The sequence below is a fragment of the Pongo pygmaeus genome, chromosome 8, assembly GCF_028885625.2.
Source record: "Pongo pygmaeus isolate AG05252 chromosome 8, NHGRI_mPonPyg2-v2.0_pri, whole genome shotgun sequence".
Lineage (NCBI taxonomy): Eukaryota > Metazoa > Chordata > Mammalia > Primates > Hominidae > Pongo > Pongo pygmaeus.
In genome coordinates this window covers 7,226,851-7,251,078 of record NC_072381.2, presented here as the reverse complement: position 1 = coordinate 7,251,078, position 24,228 = coordinate 7,226,851, and the positions used below count along the sequence as shown (strand labels likewise).

At 46.2% G+C, this 24,228-nt stretch overlaps 1 protein-coding gene across 10 annotated transcripts in view; it reads left to right on the top strand.

Annotated features, from left to right (window-relative positions):
• The window catches only part of SFMBT2 (Scm like with four mbt domains 2), a 250,273-nt gene extending 227,963 nt beyond the window's left edge, over window positions 1-22,310 (top strand). For 6 of the 10 annotated variants that reach the window (XM_054436982.2, XM_054436983.2, XM_054436981.2 and 3 more), the window contains 6 exons: window positions 4,800-4,975; window positions 8,244-8,410; window positions 8,762-9,025; window positions 9,862-9,990; window positions 17,010-17,137; window positions 19,641-22,310. In XM_054436982.2, the coding sequence (XP_054292957.1) occupies window positions 4,800-4,975; window positions 8,244-8,410; window positions 8,762-9,025; window positions 9,862-9,990; window positions 17,010-17,137; window positions 19,641-19,959 (1,183 nt within the window). In that variant the 3' untranslated portion in view covers window positions 19,960-22,310. Of the gene's footprint in view, window positions 1-4,799; window positions 4,976-8,243; window positions 8,411-8,761; window positions 9,026-9,861; window positions 9,991-17,009 lie in introns of all 10 variants that reach the window. The other 4 variants (XR_008492091.2, XR_008492092.2, XM_063669533.1 and 1 more) reach the window with 4 other exon arrangements.
• The last annotated feature ends 1,918 nt before the right edge of the window (window positions 22,311-24,228 follow it).

Below are 24,228 nucleotides of genomic sequence, written 5' to 3'. Positions count from 1 at the left end.
GCTCGGGCCTGCTGTGTTCACCCTTTTCTGTGTGCTTGTGGTGGAACGTAGGGTCCAATTCCAGTCCAGCACGCCAGGGTTCATCCTTCCTTTTTCTTTCCCTATACTTGCAACTCCGGCTCTGACAGTGGAAGCCTGGCCTGTGCTCTCCACCTTTGGAGTATGTGTTTATTTCATCAGGCCCTAGCATCTCTCCAGTATCCTCACCCTCCCAACAGCTGTCCCCACATGCGACGGCCCCCTCCCTGCGTCCCTCCCCCACTTCCATCGCTTTCCCTGGTGGGTTCCTCCCAGATGGGTTTCATCAAGGAGGGCCCTTGGGACCAATGCCTTTGGAAGGGAGGGGAAGGCAGTGGGATTGAGAAGACAGAGATCATCCCACAGTGAGGCCAGGCAGGCACCCGCAGCAGCTCTGGGGTTAAAGGCTCTTCATGGCTGTCCGGAGTTGGGCCCCAGTGACCTTTTTATCTCCTCCAAAGTCAGTCCCTGGATGGGGCCCTCCTGGGAAGGGCAGGGCCAAGGCAGCTTTTTGCAAAACCCTAAAGGCAGCTGGGCACGGTGACTCACGCCTGTAATCCCAGCACTTTGGGAGGCCGAGGCGGACAGATCACTTGAGGTCAGGAGTTCAAGACCAGCCTGGCCAACATGGCAAAACTCTGTCACTACTAAAAATACAAAAAAAAAAAAAAAAAAATTACACTATAGGCGTGGTGGTGGGCGCCTGTATTCCCAGCGACTCAGGAGGCTGAGGCATGAGAATTGCTAGAACCCAGGATGTAGAGGTTGCAGTGAGCTGAGCTCTTGCACCACTGCACTCAGGCCTGGATGACTAAGTGAGACCCTGTCTTAAAAAAAAAAAAGCAAACCTAAAAGGGCCACAACTGAAGGCTTTCTCCCAGCTGCTGGGGCAACAAACCCCCCAGTGAAGGGGTCCAGGCAGCACGTCATCCACCACTCTCCCCAGCCAGTGCCCCATCCTTACTCAGTCCCCTCTACCCCCCACCGCCATGGCTTCTAAACAGAATTGTTCAGGAAGGGCAGGGAAGAGAAAAGGAGCCCACTGTTTTTAAATGATGCTATAATTTAAATCTTCATACCTTTAGATGGGCTTTTCCCTATTGTGAAAGGTTTTACTGAAACACTTGCTTCCACGAAATCATCCCAAACTAGGAAGAAAAAATTAAGCCACCCTGGTTCTGTTTCCCTCAGATAACCGCTCCCTTCATCCATCCCTCCAACATGGCAGTGCGTGTGTGTGCCTTGTCACCTGGAGGTTTGATGAGCATCTCATCTTTGAGCCTCGTTCTGCAGTTTGACATCTGACCTGGCTTGCCCATTTCTTCTGCATTCTTATGTCTCATTATTTTATTTTTCTAGGGACTCTAAGAATCTTGATAGTGAGCTCTTTCCAACAAAGCTGTAGGGCCACCAAACTCATAGTGGATAAAACTGCAAGGGAAAATGTAGCCGTGAAGCATTTTTATTCTACATTTCCCATTTTTACTCTCCATTTCCCACAACACAAAGAACATACGGTATTCCCAGTTGTGCTGTTTTTTGTTTTGTTTTGTTTTGGAAAATGCAACAAAAGCAATAAGCAAGAACCGCCCCAACATGGGTCCTGGAGTCCCTCTTCAAAGGCATGGAGAGGGAAGTCTCTACACATAGGGTCAATGGAGGGCCTAGAAAAACCAACAGCCGTTGAAGGCTGTAGGATTTAAAGCATGATCTTATCTACAGAAGATCACTTTTTAGTTCTCACTACATGGAAAGTCAAGCTTGACCCATCAGAGAAATTGAAGAAAAAGAAACACCCAGGGGCTGGGATATGAAAGACCCTGAATAAATATGAAGTACGTTTAGTAGAGTATGCAGATATAAAGTACAAGTTGGAATTTAATCCTTAATTTTTTTTGCTGTTGATACTTTAAAAAAAAAAGATTTATTAGTGGAAAAGTATTTTTCCAGTCTTTAGAAAGACATTCCTAAAAAGCTGAAATTTCACATTTCAGTAGTTTGGTGATACGTGAATGAAATAAAAACCTATGATCTGTTGACAGCTGAGAAGCTCACCATTACTTTATACCCATGATAGTGTTAAAAATCTGTCAAAAGGTGATTGAAACCTACCTTCAAGTGCTTGTGTTTTCAGCCAGGCATTATTTATATCATATTCCCATAAATATTTGGATAAGGGCTGTAGTGCCTAATTTTAAAACAAGAACCCATCTAATCTGCTTTTTGTAGCTCTGGTTGCCAGTTTTATGCTGGTGAATTCATGACCTGTGGTTTTTCTTGGGGCAGGAGAAAGTTTTTTTCTTAAAAGTGATGAGAAACAAGTGACAATATCTAGGTTCCAGAAGTGCGTCTCACTCTGCATTCTTTGTTGTGTGTGTGGGTGGGTGTGGGGAGGGATGCGAGGAGCTTAATTTTTATTCTTCACTAAATAGTTATGTTTAAGGAAAGCAGTATCGCACTTGATATTTATATATGACAGCAAGAAAGTGCCATCTCTTTAAGCAATGTTTGTTGACGTTTTTGGATGCCCATATATAAAATAAGTTCCTTGTGGATAACTATAAAAGGCGTTTGGATTTCCAGATCTCTCGTTTTCCTAGTGCGTTGAAAAGGTTTTGGGGAAAACTTCCATACCCTTCGTCTAGATTGGTCTTTCCTCTAAGATCAGAGACAAGTGCTTAAGGAGGACCTCAGAGAATCCTTAGAAGGTGTGAACCGAGAAGGAAAGATACAAGGAGGCAGCAGCCATGATCAGGAGAAGCTGCTGTGTGGGTGGTGGGGAGGTGCAGGCAGGCAGTCCGGGGGTCCCCATTCTTTTGTCTCCCCACTGGAGGAATGAGCCTTGTCTCAGTCAGCTCAGGCTGTGCAGCAAAGAGCCACAGGCCACATGGCTTTTGCAACAATGTTTATTCTCTCAGTGCTCTGGAGGCCTAAAGACCAAGATGAAGGTGTCAGCGTTGGTTTCTCCTTAAGCTTCTCTTTTTGGCTTGTGGATAGCCACCTTCTCCCTCTGCCCTCACATGGTCTAGTCTCTGTGCATGTACACCCCTGGTTGTTTTTCAACTTCTTCTTCTTCTTCTTCTTCTTTTTTTTTAAGAGACAGGGCCCCACTGTGTCACCCAGGCTGGAGTACAGTGGTACAATCATAGCTTATTGCAGCCTTGACCTCCTGTGCTCAATGAATCCTCCTGCCTCAGCCTTCTCAACTGCCCAAGTAGTGCCCCACCGTGCCTAGGTAGTTTTAAAAGTTTTTGTAGAGATGGGGGTCTCACTATACTGTCCAGTCTGGTCTTAAACCCCTGGGCTCCAGCAGTCCTCCTGCCTCGGCTTCCCAAAGTGCTGAGATTACAAGAATGAACCTCCACACTCAGCCTTTTCATCTTCTTACAAGGCCACCACTCCTATGGGATTAGGCCTCCACCCTTATAACCGCATTTAATTTAATTACCTCATTGAAAGCCCCATCTTCAATTACAGTCCTATTGGGGGTTATGGCTTCAACATATGAATTTGGGAGGGACATGGTTCAATCCATAATAAGAATGAAGGTCCCCTACGTGAGGCCCCTCAGTTAGATTTACCGCTTCTGGGGTGGGGGAGATTTAACTGGAGAAATGCCTTTTAATTTTTCCTAATACACAAATAGAATGTAACTTTCCAAAGACCTCAGTCTAATAAGAAATAGAGATGCGTATGAAGGACTGTTGATTCCAGCGCACATTCTCCTTGCGGTATGATTTCATCCACTATCTATCACTCAATCAAGATTTGAGTCTGTGGGAATTGCAATGAAGGTGTGCATGTTCAGAAAGGATTTGATTTACTGCTTCGGAGAAAGCAACCGAAGCCATGGAGGGGGTTGCTGGGGGGACTGGAGAGCAGATGGAAGCAAGTTTTAGTTCCTGGAGCAATCTTTCACCATCCCAACCTAGAGGAGAGGAGTGACCAGTTACCCTCATGGGCAGAGTATGAAAAGCCGCATTACCATTTCACATTGCTCCCTTTACACTTGAGAGATACAGCAGCCTTTTCCTTTAACTGTCATTCATCCACCGGAGACCCATTACGGTTCTGTTTACACTGAAGCCACTTGCTGCCAGTGTCTGCAAGCCCGGGGGTCTTCACTCGGTTTCCAGGTCCCAATCATATAGTCACTCTGCATTTTTAATGGTTGCTTTTTTCTTTCTTTTTTTCCCCTTATAAAATCCATTGTGTTTCTCTCCATTTAAATGTGACCTTGCTTACCTGTCACCATTCTGCACAGATGCCATTTATGAATAATGGAAATCGTCCCCATTTCAACAATATGATACACAGTCTTGACAAAGATATCCTTTCAGTGTTCTGAATTTGCATGGTTTTCAAGGCAGACTCATGATCCCATATGCACTCACATTTTTCAAAAATGAAATATGATAGCAACAGGAAAATACCCATTTGATTTCACTAACCTCATTTCGAGAGCCATGTCCATCAGGTATGTACCCTGCACCACTAATATTTTATATGAAGTTGTATATAGCAAAATGAGGGTGTGCTAAATGCAGGGGACTTTATGGAAGTGGATTCTGGTTTAGCACTGTTATGACACATTTGTTGCACACTAGTGAGCACTTCTTATAAATATCTCTGTGAGGAATAACAGAAACAACATGGAAAACTGCGCACGATATGCTTTGTCATTGGAAAATGAAGTTGCTGCCTTCGGAATATGTGGTACAGAATAGGCCTGAATCATAATCTGGTCTTACCCTCGCTTTTCTTCCCCACCTATTTTCTAGATACAGAGGCAAAACGTACAGGGCTGTGGTCAAAATCGTACGGACATCTGACCAAGTCGCAAATTTCTGCCGCCGAGTCTGTGCCAAGCTAGAGTGCTGTCCAAATTTGTTTAGTCCTGTGCTGATATCCGAAAACTGCCCAGAGAACTGCTCCATTCATACCAAAACCAAATACAGTAAGTACAAATAATGAAAAAAGAAATGCATGAGCCCAGAGACCTAAACTACGCTGTAAGGTATTTGGTTTTTGTTTCATTTGCTTTTTTCTTTTTGAACCTTTTGACTAGTCTTCCATAGGAATTGCTATGGAAGGATTTTTAAGGATTTGCTGTAGCAGATACATGTGTTTTTAGCCTGACATACGGAGGGGATGGGATGATTTAAAACAGGATGAATTGGAAAAGAAGAAAAGAAACTGTGTGTACTGTCATGAGTTTCAGTGGATTGATTGATTCTATAGCTCAGTGGATGGCAGGAGAGCACAATAAAATTGATCACAGTAACAGTAACCCAGATGACTCTTTCAGTCCTTACTCTGGGAGAGTGTAATGATGCTTTCATCGCCCTGCTTGATACGGGGGCCACATCCTTGTCATAATTGGCTTCTCGTGTTTAGATACCTTCCTCAACACCCCCACTGAGGAGAGTCGTGGAGGACTCAGAAACCACCATCACTTTCTTTTCTGCCAGTTGGCTTTGCCTCTCTCCCAGGACACAGGATGCAGGACTCAGAGCTGTCCCCACTCTCCTACCTTCAGCTCTTGCCTCTTCCATCCCCAGTCCCATTCGAGGATGTCTGGCCTTGGGCAACCGCTTCCCCTGAGCCCTGCCCTTCTTTCTTTCTGATGACCTTCTCCATCCATAGTAGCCACTCCCAGACGCCTCCACCTCCTGTGCCTGAGCCCTGATCTCTTCCTCTGACCCACAGTTGTGAGTTTCCTGCACCTCCCCTCAGTTCTCTCTAATGCAAGGGGAAGTGACCTGGAAGTTGGCTCTGCCAGCCACGTTCCAGCCAGCTGGGATGTGACAAGGGCCTGGCCATGTGGCCAGTGCTCTGTGGGCCACGGTCACTTGTGATGTTTGTCAACATGGGTGCTGGAACCAGGAATCTGAATGTACTTGAAACGCTGTTGAGAGTGTGACTTTCTTTGTATTTTATTATCTCTCAGTGTGTTTCTACACACACACAACACACACACAACACACACACACACAGAGTCCCCTTGCCACTCTGCCTTCTGATGGAAGTCAGTTGTGCCCTCACTGATCACACAGAGCCCCCGTCATTCTGTGCACAGGGGTGTCAGGTAGGGCCCGCCAAGTGTGTTGGCCCAGCACATCACCTGGTTCCGGAAGAGCTTGTTTCTCCATGACTGCACCTTTTTCCAGGGGAGGGCTTCACTGGGAAACAGCAGCTCCTGAGTAAGAAAGGCCTGACTGAGGGCTCGCCTTTGCCATGCATGGTGAATGCTTACCTGACAGGTGGGCTTCTGTGTTCTTCCAGGACACTGGGAATGGCAGGGAAGGAGCAGGGTCCCACACCTCCCATTCAGCATTGCCGAAATGAACTCAGAGATGTCTCTGGATCTCATATAATAAAACTCCTAACTCCCAAGATCCTTTGGGTTAATTTATAATGAATGTTACTACAGGCTGAACAGAGGCTCCAGTGGGAGGAGGACAGAACGATATTTTGGGGGAGTCGAGCACTGGAAAAGCAGGGGTCACCCAGTCTCATTCTAAGGCTGCAAACACATACTGGCCTTTGGCTGCATTCCCTAAAACCAGTTCTCATCCCCAGCCACTGGCTTCTAAGAAGCCAGCCTGCCCTGGCCCTGTCATGCATGCTTGGGGTTTGGGAGGGGACAGAGGCTGGCTCATTTGCCCTGTACCTGGAGATGGCCACAGAGCAATGCTCGCCCACAGCAGTTCATTCCTGCTCACTGAGGAACACGGTCCCTATAGAACTGGACACGGGACATTGTTCCAAGCTCTCCTGCCATCTGCTCCTTTTAAGAGGTTGATGAGAACAGGCCAGGGCTCCCGGAACAGGTGTGCCTCCTGGGAGTTACAGGGCTGCTGCTGTGCGGCTTCCCGACAGTTTTTCCAAATGCCATGCTGTGATCAAATGCAGGGGAGGGGGTGGGACATAGAGGGTCTTAGGCCTGAAGGAAACCTATGCTTGTTAGTCCTGATGGTCTCATTTTGTAAGTAAGGAAATTGGGGTGCAGAAAGGATAGGTGACTTACCTGTAGGACGAAGCCCACGGCTCAGCACTGTGAGAATGCACTAAAATCATGCTCCCTGCAAAGGGGCTGCTGCAAACCAGGGGTTGTGCATTTGCCATGTTCCTTTGGCCCACCCCGTTTGTGGATAAAAGTTCCTTGGCTGCATTCAGTTATTTTGTGGCTCATGGGCAGCACATAGTGGGACAGTTGAACCTTTGGTTAATGAGCAGGCGTCTGGGTCGTAATTGAATGCTGGATCCTTAGTGGTGGTTTTCATTAGTTGATGATACATTTCATTTATAAAAAACATTAATCACTACTAAAGTTCAATAAATAAGTTTTGAATTAAGATACACACCTGTGTCTCTGCTGTAGAATTCAGAAGTAATGTGAGTCCCACCAAATGAGAAGGAAGTAAAGTATACAATGATGTGATAGAGAAGGAACTCCGAGAAGAGGAAAAGTGCTTGGTGAATTTGGCCAACGTGTTCAGGATCATAGCTTGTCTTGGTCGGACCAAGAGCTGGGGGAGTCCCTCATGCCAGGACCATGCCAGCAGATGTTCACCCAGTGCTTGCTGACTGACCAGTTGCTCAAGATTCAGACTTGGGAGCAGGTGTCAGAGCACTCTGGTGGATGTCATTGCCACAACCGTATGCAGTGTCTGGGGTCCGGACAGGGATAAACTCCTGTGGGAACTGTGGACACCCTTGTCTCTTTCACCTGCTGCAGAAGTCAGCTCTGGCTACTACAACAACATACCACAGACCTGGGGCTTTCACTGCACACACTTACTTCCCACAGTCCTGGAGGCTGGAAGTCCAAGATCATGGTGTCAGCAGCTTTGGTTTCTGATGAGATCCTTCCTGGGCCTGCAGGTAGCCACCTGCTCCCCGTGTCCTCATGGGGCCTCTCCTCTGGGTCTTGGGTCCTTGGTGTCTCTCCTAGACACTCTTAGGACCTCATTAATGTCAGTGACATCCAGATACACTCACTTTGGGGGTTCGGGCTTCAACACTGGGTGGGGGGGCCAAGTTCAGCCCGAACACCTTCCAGACCTGAAGCTTTGGAGCAGTGCCTCTCCTGTGGGTCTGTTTTCTCAGAATGACTTCATAAGGCACAAAGGAGCTATCAGATGAAAGAATCGTCTTCCTCCTTCCTCCTCTCTGTCTGTGTGTGTATAGCCTTTAAAAGTTTCTCATCTTCCTTCCTACAGCCTATTACTATGGAAAGAGAAAGAAGATCTCCAAGCCCCCCATCGGGGAAAGCAACCCCGACAGCGGACACCCCAAACCCGCCAGGCGGAGGAAGCGACGGAAATCCATTTTCGTGCAGAAGAAACGGAGGTCTTCTGCCGTGGACTTTGCCGCGGGCTCGGGGGAGGTATGTTCTGCCCGGGGCGCCTGCCAGCCTGTGGCTCTGTCATCTGGCCCTGGCCGGCAAGTGTGGCTGCTTCACAGCAGAGATGGCCCTGGAGATTGCGGCGGGATGGTCAGAAACACCGAAGAAGAGCCCCCTCCTCCTTACTTGCTGAAAACAAATGTAGTGTGTCCAGCTGCTTTGGCTGGGAAGGGGCCTCGTAGGGCCTGCGGGTGGGACCATTGGCTCCATTTCAGAGGCTGCCTGGGACAGGGCTTGCTAAGTGGTCTGCACTGGGCCCAGGGTCTGACCGCGGAGCCACTGCTACAGGCCCCCTGGCCACCAGCCCCTTAAATGCCTTTTCCTTCTTCCCAGGAAAGTGAAGAGGAGGACGCCGATGCCATGGACGATGACACCGCCAGTGAGGAGACCGGCTCCGAGCTCCGGGATGACCAGACGGACACCTCGTCTGCGGAGGTGCCCTCGGCCCGGCCCCGGAGGGCCGTCACCCTGCGGAGCGGCTCAGAGCCCGTGCGCCGGCCACCCCCAGAGAGGACACGAAGGGGCCGCAGGGCGCTGGCCGCCTCCTCTGCAGAGGAAGGGGAGAAGTGCCCGCCGACCAAGCCCGAGGGGACAGAGGTGATGCCCGGGCGTGGGGGCAGAGGGCTTCCCGCTGGATCTGAGGAAGCACACGTGTTACACTTCAGGCCCACGATGTGGGGAAACCTGTTTAAAATAACTCCAACAGCAGCAGCTGCTCTAGCTAGTTCCCAAGTCAGGAACAAAGGCTGGCATTTCACCTCTGGGTGGAGGGGCCTTTCGGCATTGGAATGGAGTGTGAGGGTGGAGACAGCGCCTCTTTCCTGGATGGCTTTAGTGCCATCTGGGTGCTTGTCAGGAGGAGGGCACAGTCCTCAGTTTCCTTTGAACTCTGGGTTTCCAGAAATTCCTTCCCCACATCTCCCCTGACTGCCCTGTGTCTTGCTCCCCCGTCCCCTCTATAGGACACCTCTGTGATGTTTTAAAATATTTAATCAGTGTTTCAGGTCTCCCCTAGCGCCATGGGTGTGTGAGATCAGTAGAAAGGGCCACTGGCACCATCATTACAGAAACACTGGGGGACACTCTCTCGTGTCTGCTTGGACGTGCCCCTTGTATTTCTCCTCTTTTCTCTAATCGGAGATGCTTCGTTCATAAGCAGGCCCAAGGCTTCCTGAACTAGGGATGCAAGAGCAACTGTCCCTGTGCCTGCCTTCTTCCCTCGGAAGGCACATGAGTCACTGCAGGGGGCATCATCACTGAGCTAAGAACTTTCCCAGGGACCGAGAGTGTGTGCAGATTTTTCAGGTGCCCAGTGAGGGAGCAAAGGGAGGCAGTGGCTTCCGGCCAGGAACAGCTGAGGCCTGGAGAGTGCTGGAGAGGACCCAGCCGGCTGACTGTGCCGCAGCTGAGCTCCTCCTGCCCTTTCTCTGCAGGACACGAAACAGGAGGAGGAGGAAAGACTGGTTCTGGAGAGCAACCCGTTGGAGTGGACGGTCACCGACGTGGTGAGGTTCATTAAGCTGACAGACTGTGCCCCCTTGGCCAAGATATTTCAGGAGCAGGTACGGTGGTTGCCGCGTGTCGATTGTTTGATGTGCTGAGACTCTGGATCTGAAATGAACCTCATGTCCTAGCCGGCTTCCTCGTGACACCTGTGAGGGGGTTCCCCGGTGCTGCTCGGGAGGTGTGCGAGACCCTTCTCCCTCCAAGGCCCCTGCTGAGAGCCGCCTGGCAGGGATGAGAGACAGAGCCTCATTCCTGCTCTTCACTGGCCCCACCAGTGCCATGGCGGGGAGTGACTCTCCCAGGCTCTAGTGACACCACCCAGCAGGGGCGGGAGGCGCCTGTTGCTGCCAGGTGAGGGGTGCAAGTCCACGCTCCCCCTGCCGTCTCCACCGACCCTACAGTGGGGGCTCTTTACCACCAGGCAGGGGTGAGAGTCCCAGTTCCCTGACTGGCCCTTTCAGATGCCAGGTCAGTGGTGGGATGGGGTGCCCAGTTGCTGCCTGACCAGGCTGGAAGTCAGGACGGCACACTCTGCCTCGGCTGCTCTCGGTGGGGTCCGGCCAGCCCTCCCTATGATGTTCAGCTGCAGAAGAGATGCTGCTGTCTCACAGTTTTTTGTCTTGCTGGGCCACCCCTTGGCCAGGCCTTTGTCTGGAGAGAACTGGCTTTGGTTGAGCCTCCTGTCATTGCCTTTTGGCAAATCTGGGTTGCAGCTTCTTCAGCTCCAAGTCTCAGGGGCATGAAGCTCACACACAAACAGCAACCACAACAACCAGAGAGCTCAGCACCGTGCTGTCAGCTGGGGGCCCAGGTCCCTAGCCGGTCTGTCCTCCTCTCTCCACCTTCCAGAGTCTTCTGTTTGTGGATTTGTGTATAATGCCCATGGATCTTACTCAGGCCTAGTGGGAGAAAGAGGGAACAGTGTATCCACCTGGCCTGCCCAGAGCAGAAGCCCGCTGGCCGGTGTGTCATACTGAATGCTGCTTTCGTCATTGTTTTCTTACCTTCCTCTCTTCTTTCTACATAAAATATTTTCAAGACCATGGTATGGTGATGGACAAATGCAATAACAGTCGATATAATTTCTACCTTAAAGGAGTCTATAGTCCAGCAGATGAAATGAGTATAGTTAGCTAAAACACAAGATAATATGATGGTGTGTCCTAAGGAAGAAGAGAGGGTTTCTATTTACATTATCCCTTAAATTAATACAGAAACAAGTTGCCACTCTGCATACACACCACCTTGCATCCTGCCTCACTGGCCTTGCAGAAAATGCCAGGCTCCTGCTGTACTCTGTGCTTAATTTGTTGAAGTTTCTTGCGTTGTCCTGGTGTAAATATCTGTGTTCAAAGACCTCACATTAAAAAAAAGTACTGTTTTTCATATAATGTTAAAGATGGGTTTATTCAGTCTCTTTTTAGACCATATAAATCAGTAGTCTAGAAAGAGGATATTTCAAGCATTAAATCAGGAAACATAAAAGGTCTGTGACTTCCCGTGCACCCAGGAAATTTCTCAGCTTTTCTCCCAAGTTCATTCAGCAATGAACCGAAAAAAGCAAATTAAAATGGTCTCCAGTGCCACCCAAAGAGAGTAGTTATTGTCATTCAAAGTTCTTTCCCCTGTGTCCCGAGAAGCCCAAGAGATGAAGTAGTTCATCCTATTGACAACCACTAGAACCTTCTGCAGATACCCACTAAGTTCATGCTGAAAGAATGATTAGGCCGGGCATGGTGGCTTATGCCTATACTCCTAACACTTTGGGAGGCCGAGACAGGGGGATCACTTGAGGTCAGGAGTTCGAGACCAGCCTGGCCAACGTGGCGAAACCCTGTCTCCACTAAAAAAAAAAAAAAAATTAGCTGGGTGTGGTGGTGTGGTGGTGTGGTGGTGGGTGCCTGTAATCTCAGCTGCTTGGGAGGCTGAGGCAAGAGAATTGCTTGAACCTGAGAGGGAGAGGTTGTAGTGAGCCGAGATCGTATCACTGCACTCCAGCCTGGGCAACAGAGTAAGACTCCATCTCAAAAACAAGCAAAAAAAGAATGACTGGAGGCAGAGGGAGTCGTCTCCTGACCCTCTGACATTGGCCGCCCTTCCTTTCTGGACAACTCTGAAAAGCAACCAGGGAGAGACTTCCTTAGATCTAAAGAACCTAGGTGATGAGCTTGTCCCTTCAAATAACACATAAACAGGAAAGAAAGACAATCGTAAGAAATACAAGGGCTTAGGTGATCGGGGGCTTATTGATAAGCCATATCTCCATTTTGAAAACAAAATTAAAGCAATAGGTTGAAATCCTGTGTAAAGCGTTGCCCAGCACAGCACGTTGCCTGTCTGGTATTTATTAACAGTGGTGCTGCAGCGAGAAAAGCGTTGTATTCAAATACATGACAAGCGCTGCACGCAGGTTTGGTTGTGCTGATGCGTATCTGTCAGTCCCTGTGTGCATTCAACATACACCGATTCAGTCCCTGCGGGAGCCTTCTGATAGCTAAAGTTATGAGGTGTGGCATTCTGTATTACTCTAATGTTTTGGTTTTATTTTTAGGCTCAAATGCTTAGTTTTAACAATAAAAAAAAAGTTTAGTTAGGCCTGAATGAAGAGCAGATTTCTCATTTCTAGATCCCAGGTTAGGTATGAGGGCTTATACCTTGAAACGTCAGTAGCTCCTTTGTCTGTCTACACTATGTACAAGTTCTCAGTAATAAGCAAGAAAGTGAAACAAAGCTGGTTTGGGGAAAAGCCTTAAGTATTTAGTCTTCCTTTCTTGTATTCCTAAGCCCAGTTGATAACACCAGAGAAAAGTTTCATGCCTTCCCTAAGCTAAGCCTTCTAGGAAATGGAACACTGCCAACACTGTCCCCCTTGTAGAATCAAGTTGCTCTCCAAGTTGTTCTTTTTTTTTTTTTTTTTTTTGAGATGGAGTTTTACTCTTGTCGCCCAGGCTGGAGTGCAATGACGCGATCTCGTCTCACTGCAACCTCCGCCTCCCGGGTTCAAGCGATTCTCCTGCCTCAGCCTTCTGAGTAGCTGGAATTACAGGCGCCCACCACCATGCCTGGCTAATTTTTGTATTTTTAGTAGAGACAGAGTTCTGCCCTGTTGCTCTTCTAATATCAGTAAAAGCCTTGCCCTTCATCCCTACTTTTTTCTCTTATGAGAGAGAAAAATAGATAGACTTTCATTGATCATCATCTCATTCCTGTGTAATTTCACATTTCACATTAGGCAAGTTCACCTGTTGGAATAAAAAGCCATTGCCCACTGGCCTGTCTGAAGTACATGGGCACTTGAGTCCTTTTCTGTCCTATCAGACCTTTAATTACTAATTTTTACTAAGTTGTTCATCTTCATTTAGCCCAAATACTCCAGCTGTGATTTGGTGAGGCCTCTGGTAGGTCACTGCAGGCATTGCCTGAGATTATAGATGAGCTAGAAGGAACCCAGAGACTTTATTCACTGGCATGCGAATGAGATCACAGTGCACGGCATGGTCATTACTCTGTGCACGCAGGCCCTGAACGTTATAAATGCAGAGATTATTATAATCACCAGGAGCATTTGCAAAAATTATAAACTACCCATTACCAGCATCTGCGCCTTTTATTTCTGAAATGTTATGGCAACCGCTTAAAAAATCTATGCTCCATAATTTAATGCTGCAAACCTGTACATTACACAGTAAAAATCCACTCGTCTATAACTAAGAACATACAAAACTCTAAATAAAATTGTACCTATTCATTCAGCTTTCATCAGTCAGAGACAGTGCAATAAGCAGACTGCTCAAATGCTCAACTGATCTTAATGAAAAAATTTCAGGATAGTTTATAGGCCTAGTCCAGATTAAGCTGTCCTTCATCTACTTCTCTAGACCTCAGTACCTCCATTAGGAACTACCAGATCCTCACCCGAGTGCTCTATCAAAATCGATTTAATTTTCCCCTGTGCTAAGCATGTCGTATATCTCATCATATTTCATTTCTTTACAATTAGTCCATTGATGGTAATTCTGTGTTTAACATTAAAAGTGATCTGCCGGCAGCTCTCAGTTATATAGGAACATGTTTATAAAAATTAAACCACCTGTGAGGTATGCTGTTATCTAAATAATCCTTGAAAGAAAAAATAGTCTTCCACATAAAGTGGCTTTCTGGGCTCGTCATGATTTTACCTTTGGTGTCTCCCCAGTTTCCTGGAATTCTACGTTCCAGGGAACTAGCTGTGTTCTTTCAGTCTCTCTTGGCCTTAATAATTCTTACTGGTCCCTGAAGTCTCAGTTCGAAGCCCTTTCAACACCCCTATAAGACTGGCTTGGTTGCCTGTCCTGTTTAAACCCTTAGCTCTGCATCCATATGTTAATATCCCTGTATCCTAATAGTCTGTTTACTTGTCTGCCACCCTTCAGATTCATGGGGTGTCCAGAGAGGGAACCTTTCCTTTGTTCACTGTGACATTCCCCAGAGGCCAGCCAAGTGCCTGCCACTTAGTAGATGCTCAGTAAATATTGGCAAGTAAGTAAATGAGTGTGTGCACCTGCACTTAAATGTGGTACATGCATCGGCCACCTTCACTGAAATTTTCTGTAAAGAAAGAGTTACATGAATATTTTAGTGCTGATATTCAGTGGTGATTGAATCACCATCATGCCCAAGTACAGATGTTAAAGACTGAGCTACAGTTTTCCCTTCAAAGTTTAATGTCAGAAAACTACAGTTCTCATTCCAACACTCTCTCTAACTAGCTATGTGATAATAGTTAGATTGGCTAGCTTTTCTGGGCATTAATTTTCAGCAGGAAAGTAAACTTCCTGGGAAAGTAAAATAAGTTCTATTTCTATTCTATCCTGTTCTGTGGATGTCATTGAACATAATGGTTAAGCCACCTGTCCATGGTTTAATGACATCCACAGAACAGAACAGAATAGAACATCAGCCCTCTGCCTACTTGAAACGTGTTTTTATGAGGCCCATGGTACCTGGAAGACTTTGAGTCCCTACGCCTGTGCCCTCTTGGTCTAATTTGATGTATTACATGTGGATTTGGCTCTGAAAGTGGAATTGGCCTATAGGCCCCAGGCCAGAGGTCCCCTTGGTTTCTTTGCGACGCAGAGCCAAACACTATTTCACAGTACTCCCAAATCTCCCCAGCTGCAATCAGCCTTTTCTGTAGCATCTGAAAAGAAAGTAAAATAATGTGTATGAGCACTATAGAGAAAGGGAAAAATGATATAAACATAGCATGAAAATATAGTGACAGTTTTCTATAGTTTGTCTCCTGCTTTCAGTGTGTATATAAGACAGATCTGTTTACTTTGTGATTTGATAAGATCACCTTTGGTCTTGGTTGAACGTGGCTTCGAGTTGCTTACATCATAGCTAGTGCTCATCTGTAATTTAAAAATAAAAAATGACACTCACATTGATACTTTTAAAGTTAATGTTTCATTTTTATTGCTACAGTACTTATTAGGGAATATTTTTGCTTTTGAATCTGATCCGAAGATAAATTATTCCTGCTCTTAACATTAGTCTTTTGAATCTGATCAGATGATGAATTATGCTTGCTTAGAAGATTAGTCTGCTCAAGGCTACCATTTATACACACTTTGCCTTTTTGCTTTAGATATTTTCAAGACAGCTAAATAAACCATTAGTTTAAGAAAATAAGCTGCCTGTGCGAAAGTCACTGACAGGTGTTGTCGGAGACGTATGATCTTGTGCTTTTGCTTGGCTATTAATGTCCTTGTGGCTTATGGCAGCCCTGGGTATAATTCTTCTGCAAGTGGCAGAAATTCCAGTATGTGGAGCTCACTTAATGCTCTCATGGTACCACTGATCTTCATCATTGCCTGGGGCCTGCAATCTCTTAGATCCCTCAGTGACTCCCTCTGGGCTATTGAGATCATCTTGGTAAATAGGAAGGAGGATTGCGGTTAAATTCAGCAGTCCAGTCAAATGACATCTATGTGAATGAACCAGATTACTATAGGAAGCAAGCTGCCGAAGAGACAGAGATGTCCAGTGGAAGGGTCTCAGAGCTTTGGAATGGGTCTTTGTATGCTTCCTCCTGCAGCAAATTCAACTGAACATTCATTGAATGAATGTCTTCATGCCCTGTGTGTAGGTAGAGAAAGGCTGAGCAGAACACAGTGGGGCAACAGATCTGTGTACAAGCGACACCTTGCTCTGGGCAGTGTGTGTCTGTAAATGGGGTGTGTGTGTGTGTGTGTGTGTTTTCCTTTATGGAAAACTGTGCTGTCGTTGGCATATCTGTCTTGAGCATCTTCTCACCCATCCTAATGGTGAAATGCCAGACCTTGGCAGGGAGGTGAGGGAGCTTTGTCCCTTTGCTTAGTGCTCAGATGAAGTCTCAGCATAGCTTAGGGAGGACCTGGCCCTGCCTGGGGTGGAGAGTGACTTGCCCTCCCAGCAAGGGGCGATAAGCTTGGGAAGCAATTCCCACAGCAACCCACCTGTTCCGGCTCTTTCTACCCACTAGGGTAGGTATGTGAGTTTCAGAGTAGCCAGAGTGCCCTTAGCCAAAAGCTCTTGTATTTGTATTGTTGTTTTGTTGTTGTTGTTGTTGTTGTTGTTTAGAGAGGCTCCTGCTGTGTTGCCCAGGCTGGAGGGCAGTGGTATGATCACAGCTCACTGCAACCTCAAACTCCTGGGCTCCGGTGATCCTCCTACCTCAGCCTCTGAGTAGCTGGCATCGCAGGTTTGCACCACCATGCCCAGCTAATTTTTAAATTTTTTGTAGAGACCGTATCTCGCTGTATTACCCAGGCTTGTCTCAAACTCCTGGTCTCAAGGGATCCTCCAGCCTCGGCCTCCCAAAGTGCTGGAATTACAGGCGTGAGCCACTGTGCCCAGCTGCAAAACGATTTTAGTAACACAAAGATTAGACAGTCTTCAAGCCGTGTTGGTATCTCTACCAACAATCCCCTGAATTGAATGAAACAAGAGCATCCTGTTGTCATGTTTGGCCCTGGGATGGAGCCTGCTGTGATGCATCTGAGTACCCCAGTGCACACTGCCCCTTCTCTAACCTGCCTTTCTTTTCCTGCAGGATATTGATGGCCAAGCACTCCTGCTTCTGACCCTTCCGACGGTGCAGGAGTGCATGGAGCTGAAGCTGGGGCCCGCCATCAAGTTATGCCACCAGATCGAGAGAGTCAAAGTGGCTTTCTACGCCCAGTACGCCAACTGAGTCTGCCCTTGGGAGGTGGCCCATTATTGCTGGGATGCGGTGTTGGTAAAGGTTTCCAGGACTGAAACTTTGATTTTCCGGGATATGTTAAATGGTACAGACACTAAGTATCACCAGAAAACCAGAAGCCCAGGATCTTCTGCCTCTGCCAGCCTGTGAGCTGTTTCCATGTTTTCAAAGCACAGCAGCAGTTGCTTCTGGGGAGTGCCAGTTAAAGTCATGCGTCAGACCCTGCCGGACGTGGGCCTGCTTCTTGGCTCACCCACGTTTTGCCTTTCTCCTGCCCCAAACCAGGCAGCTCCCTTGGAGCAGGGTTTCCTAAGATGAGGACTGCATTCTTTGAAAACGAAGAATGTCACCAAGGAAGAAACCTCACCCCATGCCGTAGTGTTTCCTGTAATCACATGAGCACATTTATACATGCAGTTTCCTACGGATAGGCGTGTGACCCTGGTTGAGTGGCACCTGCGGTTTCATCTTGGTGGCAACTCCTTTGCAATGCAGCTGGCAGCGACATCCTTATAAAAAGATGTGCTAAAGCTCTGTCCTCTGTTAGAGGTGCCTTTTAGGAATACGGGGAGTGAAGGAGGGCTGGCAGGCATCTCCATGCAACTAGATGGTTTGTTTGTTTGTTTGTTTGTTGTTTGTTTTTTTGTGTTTTTTGAGACAGGGTCTTGCTCTGTCACCCAGGTTGGAATGCAGTGGCGTAATCTCAGCTCACTGCAACCTCTGTCTCCCAGGTTCAAGCGATTCTCCTGCCTCAGCCTCCCAAGTAGCTGGGATCACAGGTGCCCACCACCATGCCTGGCTAATTTTTGTATTTTTGGTAGAGACAGGGTTTCACCATGTTGGTCAGGCTGGTCTTGAACTCCTGACCTCAAGTGATCTGCCCGCCTTGGCCTCCCAACGTGCTGGGATTACAGGTGTGAGCCACCATGCCCTGGCCCAACTGGATGGTTTTTGATTGAGGCCTAGAACATCTGTAGAGACAAACTCTACCCAGTCTTTTCTAGACCCTCAACTATCTCCAGTGTTGTTGTTTAATTGTAGCCGGATCAGGGAGTGAGTCTTTTAGGCAAATGTTGGATTATATATCAAAGGAAAAGCTTAGTTTCAGAGAGGAGGAAGGGAAAGAGATGTGGGGGAAGCATTTCATGAACCAGCTACATCCCCCTTAGAAGGATCACTGCAGCAGGTCACTGAGCAGGAGTCCCTCTGAGGGTCCCTTCTGTCTCATTCTGCCCTGGCTGGCCGCATATGCACCAGGCACGATGCAGCATGAGCAATGAATCTGGAGTCAGCCACTTGGCACCCTGGTTTCGCTGAGAACAAACTCTGAGATCTTGGGTAACTTCTCATCACTCTGGGCCTTGGTTCCTGTGAAGCGACAGATGTGGACACTGAGGGTGTGGTGGTGAGCACACTGTCTCCCGCTGGCGTTCATCCCGCTCATGCTGGAAAGGAAGATCCAGATCATACAAAAATGAGAAAAAGAAAGAATAAGAAGGGTCTGGTCCCAGTTCTGACCCGGCCATTCCTACAGCTCTTTCTGGCTTTGAGTTTGCTTGTGGAATTTCTTGGGCAGTTGTGTTAAATCCGCCAGGTCACGCGCAGACAAAGCTGTGGCTGCGAGAGTTGGCTGGCCTCTTGGACCAGAAGCCATCTCCATATCCTCATGAGCGATTCCATATCTCCACTCAGACCTCGTGGACTACAGTGTTCCGCTGTGGTGGCTGCCAAGATGCCTTTTTAAACTTATGCAAGGAAACCAAACCCTCCCACAGTTCCTGAGCAGACACTGGAAGCAGAGGCTTCGCACCCTTCCTGGTTTTTCACCATAATTACCTTGAGCTCGTCCCTTGGACTAGAGTCTTCACAGTTCCAGTAAAATTCTGCGGTGGGCTGATGAGCTGCTTGCATTTCTGTGACATTTCCAGATACGATTCTCAGTGGGATTTTGGAAACTGATTGCTCAAGTTCACCCTTCTTAACATTCTGTAATGGTTACAGATGAGAATGGAAAACACGTATTTTATGGATGAGGTGTTTTGGTCTCCCCTGAAGTTGATTTCTAGAATCAAGTTTTAGAGTTTGGCTGATGCATCTGCCTGGGGACCTCAGATGGGAGGAGTGTGTCATTTGTGCCCCTACAGAAATGTCTCTGGGATCCATGGCTGGCTTGCCCCTGGCATCTCTCCTTTAAGCTCAAGTTTTGACCTCTCCGCGGTTTTCCACCCCTGCCTTCTCAAGCCACATGCTTTTGGCCTTAAACGCTCAGCCTCGTGGAGTTAAACTCTGTCAAACGATTGGAAAGGGCATCCATTTCCAGATCTTTGGCATTTTCCCCGCGCTGACTCTTTGATGATCCTTCACTGTGGCCTTTTCAAGCTGAGCTGTTTCTGTTGTATTTGAGACGAGGATGAGGGAATGTGGTGGCCACAACACAACAGGGACTTGCAGCATAAATGTCACTTTTGTCTCCCTTTTCAGTGGCGGCACGGAGGAGGAGGTGCTGCGTTGGAGGGAGGAGATCCTCCAGGAGCTCAGGAAGGATACAGCCACTGTCGCAGGGGAAAGTGTTTGCTTCCCATGGAGCCAAGTGCCCAAGACTCTCCGTATCCTTCACCCTGACAGTTTAACTTCAGTGTTTCTCTGTGCAGTTGTGGTCACCATGGGTGAGAACCGTGTGTGCACGTGCCAGGGAGGAGATGCTGGGACCACTGCACAGGAGGGCACAGCCTGGCGTCGCCATGAAAGTTGTCTCTATGCCATCTCTCCGGTCCTTGAGGAGAGCCCAGAAAAATTTTAGGACCAAGGAGGTGCTTTTCCTCCAGCTGTTGCCAATGTCCTTCTGAGCTTGGATTCTCTGGGGATTTCCGTCGTGGTGGGTGGACTTCACATCAGCAGCAATTCTGGTACAGAATTGTAATGTGTTTTCATTTCTCTGTAGGATTCACCTCTCACCAGTGTCTGTCTTAAAGGTAGGACCAATTTCATGGAGCATTTTTCTGTGTGTGTCCTTGTTGCTTTTAGCAGAAAAAGTGGATTTGACATGTGTGCCCTGATGCCACCATAGCCCCTAGGCCAGCAATGTCATGGTCTAAACACCAAAAAGTGATTCCCTGCATTCCTTCCCTGGATGGTACCGTTTCTTCTCCGTCTCTCTTTGATGATTCTTTGGGACCAAAGTCCTCTCCTTAGTGCGCCTACGTCCTGTGGGCATCACGCCACTTGGAACTTATTGGAACTGGCCTGGCAGACTCTGCAGTCTGCGCCATTTGAAAACCCTGAGAAAGAGACACCACCTCAACTTGAATCACGACAGACCATCGCTCAGTCTCGCCCTAAACTCACGGAGCTTGTTTCAGCTCCTCACTTCTTGACTGCATTTGTACTACATTGAAAAAATATCCTGTCCACAAAAACACAAGCCTAACAACCTAGAAAAAGAACAGGGTACTACTGGCATTACAGAACTTCTTTGTCTTTCAAAACAAAAGCAAAACACAGTGAACTTCACCACAGAGCTGCATAGTGTGGGGAACTCATCCATCACTTTCAAAATTAGAGTCATTTGATCCAAGTTTGAGTCAGACACAGTATTTGAGCTGCATGGCTTCTGAGTTCTCCCACCTTATTTGATCATATTCGAAAGATTATTTCCTGTGTTTACTTTGATTTGTTCGTCAGTACATTAAAATGATCCACACCTTGAACACTGCCCCTGTGACCTTTACTTCCCTCTCTAGAAGGTTGATTTTGATCAGCCTTTTGAAGATGGGTGTCGTTTCCCTAACTTATCTCACAGAATTTTGAGCGTTGTATTCGGCAAGTTCTGAGATTTGCCTTCTGTCTTACGCCAAACACCACTTTCTAAGAGCTGTCCCCACTTAGTTTTAGAAGCACTAGGGGTTTTCATACTTATTTTATAGAACACCCATTTATATTTATTTCTGTATATAGAACTAAAAAAAAAAAAACAGTAGTGTTAATCTTTGTTGTGGTTTGAGCATCTTTGCTGCTTTTGGATTAAGATGGCGAATCAAGGCTCCACTTCCTCTCTCTTCTGTCTTTAGAAAGCTGTGATCGCGCGTGCAATTATTTGAAAGGAAACATAGTCAATTAAGAAACCTGTAGTTGTTAAGGAAGAAATTGTTGGCGAGATATCCATACTGCCCATATCTTGTTGGTGCAATAATTAAATAGCAAAGGAAATCTGTACTGGCAACTATTATAATTCAATAATTCTTTTGTTGACTGCCGTTTTCTGTTCAAGAGTTTTCTGGAAATTACTTCCTTTCACGTGGTTGAATTCTTAAGTTGACCAGTTCTCATAGCTCTTATCACTAGAGTGGTTTGCAGATACCCCAAACATACTATGATAAAATCAAATTGTGCTACTTTTGACCCATGTAATTTACCTAAAAGTTGTAATTGCTGACATAGAGTACTGCCTTGAATTTTGGTTTAAAACCTCTCTAGTTTCAATGATAAATAACAACTCAAACAATTCCATATTGTTTGAGGAAGGGGCCATAAACCTTCTGTAGTGTTGGCACTAAGTAATGGGAATTTGGCCCACTAAGTATGAGGTCATGTCGTCCCGGCCCACTAAGTATGAAGGTCATGTCTAACCAACGCAGAGCAGTGCTTTTTGTGTGGCTGAAGAGATGTGCTGACGAAAAAAGGAAATTTCTAGGACAATCGTTGGCTAAAAATCACCTTGGGATGAAAAATTTGAGGCAAATTTTTTTAAATGACAGAAAAAAATAATCATCTCACTTGCTCGAAACAGGAGCCAGCATGATCTCTGGAAGCATCAACTATCCCTCATCGTGAATGTTGAAAGCCCTTTCACTGTTTTGCATTCGAGTTTGAATAGTTTGTATTGAAATTGGATTCCTATCTTGTGTATGTTTTTGGTGCATAAAAGGGAAAAATTGGTGTCATTACTTTTGAAATTTGCAGGACGAAGGGCATGCTTTTGGTTTGCTGTAAGATTGTATTCTGTATATATGTTTTCATGTAAATAAATGAAAATCTATATCAGAGTTATATTTTAATTTTTATTCTAAATGAAAAAAAACCCCTTTTTACTTGAAAAAAATTGTAAGCCACATTGTTAATAAAGTAAAAATAAATTCTATGGTGGTGTTTGGGTCTTTGTGTTGAAGGTTATTTAATATTATCTTTAGCGTCTGCATTAGTTATTTTGTTCTGAATTTTTTGTTTTGTTTTTGCCACACACTAAAGCCTTATTTCTAGGTTGTTAACGACCACAGCTCTCAAAGTCCTGTGTGACCTCTTACAGTCACCTCCTAGCTCCAGAATGGAACTTTCTGGTCGAGGAACTTGTGTTTATTCTTTTTGGTTGTTAAAACATTCTCGTGTATCCTCACACAACCACCTCTAGCCCTCCCACTTTCAATCATTTCCGTTATTCTGGGATTTCCTGATGCCTTAGTAGAAAGACTGCTTTATTACTATGAGAGCAATAATTAAATAACCACATTTACACTTATCATTTTTCTTTAAGTGTCACACATAGGTTTTAGGCAATGATGTTGGGATAGGAAGAGAGACCTTTGCCGTCCTACCCCGTCTCTGGGATCTCTCGCAGGCAGAACCTGTCCCCTTCCTCTGTCACCTTCCTCTGTCACCACAGGTTCAGGTAGCATCTCCTAGGGACAGGGTTAAGGGATAAGGAAAGCATCTCCTAGGGACGGGGTTAAGGGAGAAGAGGAGAAAAAGCACTGAAGTAATGGAGGTGGAGGAGTGTTGAATGATTTCTCTTTTTCATCCATCCCAGATGATTTCAAGTATCTTATCACCTTATTTTTTACTTTATTGCTTTCTTTTTAGAGACAGGCTCTCACTCTGTTACCCCGGAGTGCAGTGGTGCAGTCATTTACTTCTCTTTAAATATTATTTTTGCTCTGATGGCAATCACATTCTGCATATAGAAATTTTTCTTTTGTTTTAATTATGGGAACTTTTTTTTTTGAGACAGGGTCTCACTGTCACCCAGGCTAGAGTACAGTGGCATGATCACGGCTCTCTGGAGCCTCAAACTCCTGGGCTTAGGTGATCCTCCCACCTTAGCCTCCCGAGTAGCTGGGACCACAGGCATGCCACCACATCTGGCTAGGAAACTTTTTTTAATAGCAAAAATGAGGCCTAAGAGGGCAAAATGGGAAACATATTGTTCATTTTCTCAAAATACACCAGAAGCAAGTAGATAAAGGGTGAAGTGGCTGAGTAAATAGGATCGTTGTATTTCAATTTTGCACTTGAAGATCTTTGAGAAGAGAAAGACCAAAGATATAAGACAGTGGAAGCTGAACTCTGTTCTGCACCTCTAAATTGAATGAATCAAGGCAAGAAAGAAAATCTGTATTTCTTTTCATGTTGCCACCAAAAACCTATTTTTAATTCTTCTGCTCTCTAGTGAGGCTGTTTCCTCAGTTCACTAGAAGTTACTTCCCCTTTGTCTTGGGGTTTATGCTGTGACTATTTTAAGTCTGTGAAAGAGCATGATGCTTACTGGAGTTTCAAGGACTGTGTTTAAAGAAATGCCGTTTATGTCAACATGACCTTGGGTGATTCCACGTGAAGACTGGACATATTATCAGTTTGGTGAAAATACAACATCAAAATAATAGATGGGATGCAAAGGTTTACTTGGGGATAGTTTCATCAGGAGGTTTTTATGTTGTCAACCCAAGCCTGGGTTATAACACATTCCATTTAATGCAGTTCGTTTGTTGTGTCAAAGTATGTTGTTTTGTGTTCTCTATAGCTAATATGTCTAAATGGTGCATCATAGTAATAAGTAAAAAGGAAACTCTGCCTTTGTTATTCTGAAGTCCAGTCAACACACAGTGACCACTACTACCATGTCTTCCCACCAACTCCAAAATTTCTTTTATCATAGGTGCTGCCATCTTTTGCTTAGAAGTTTTGGAACAGGAGATGTACATTGACTAGGAGAAAGAGTACAAACGTTGCACTTTTTACTGGGTTCAAATACTCATTCTACTACGTGCAAGGTATGTTATACAAAGCCTCAGTTTTCTTT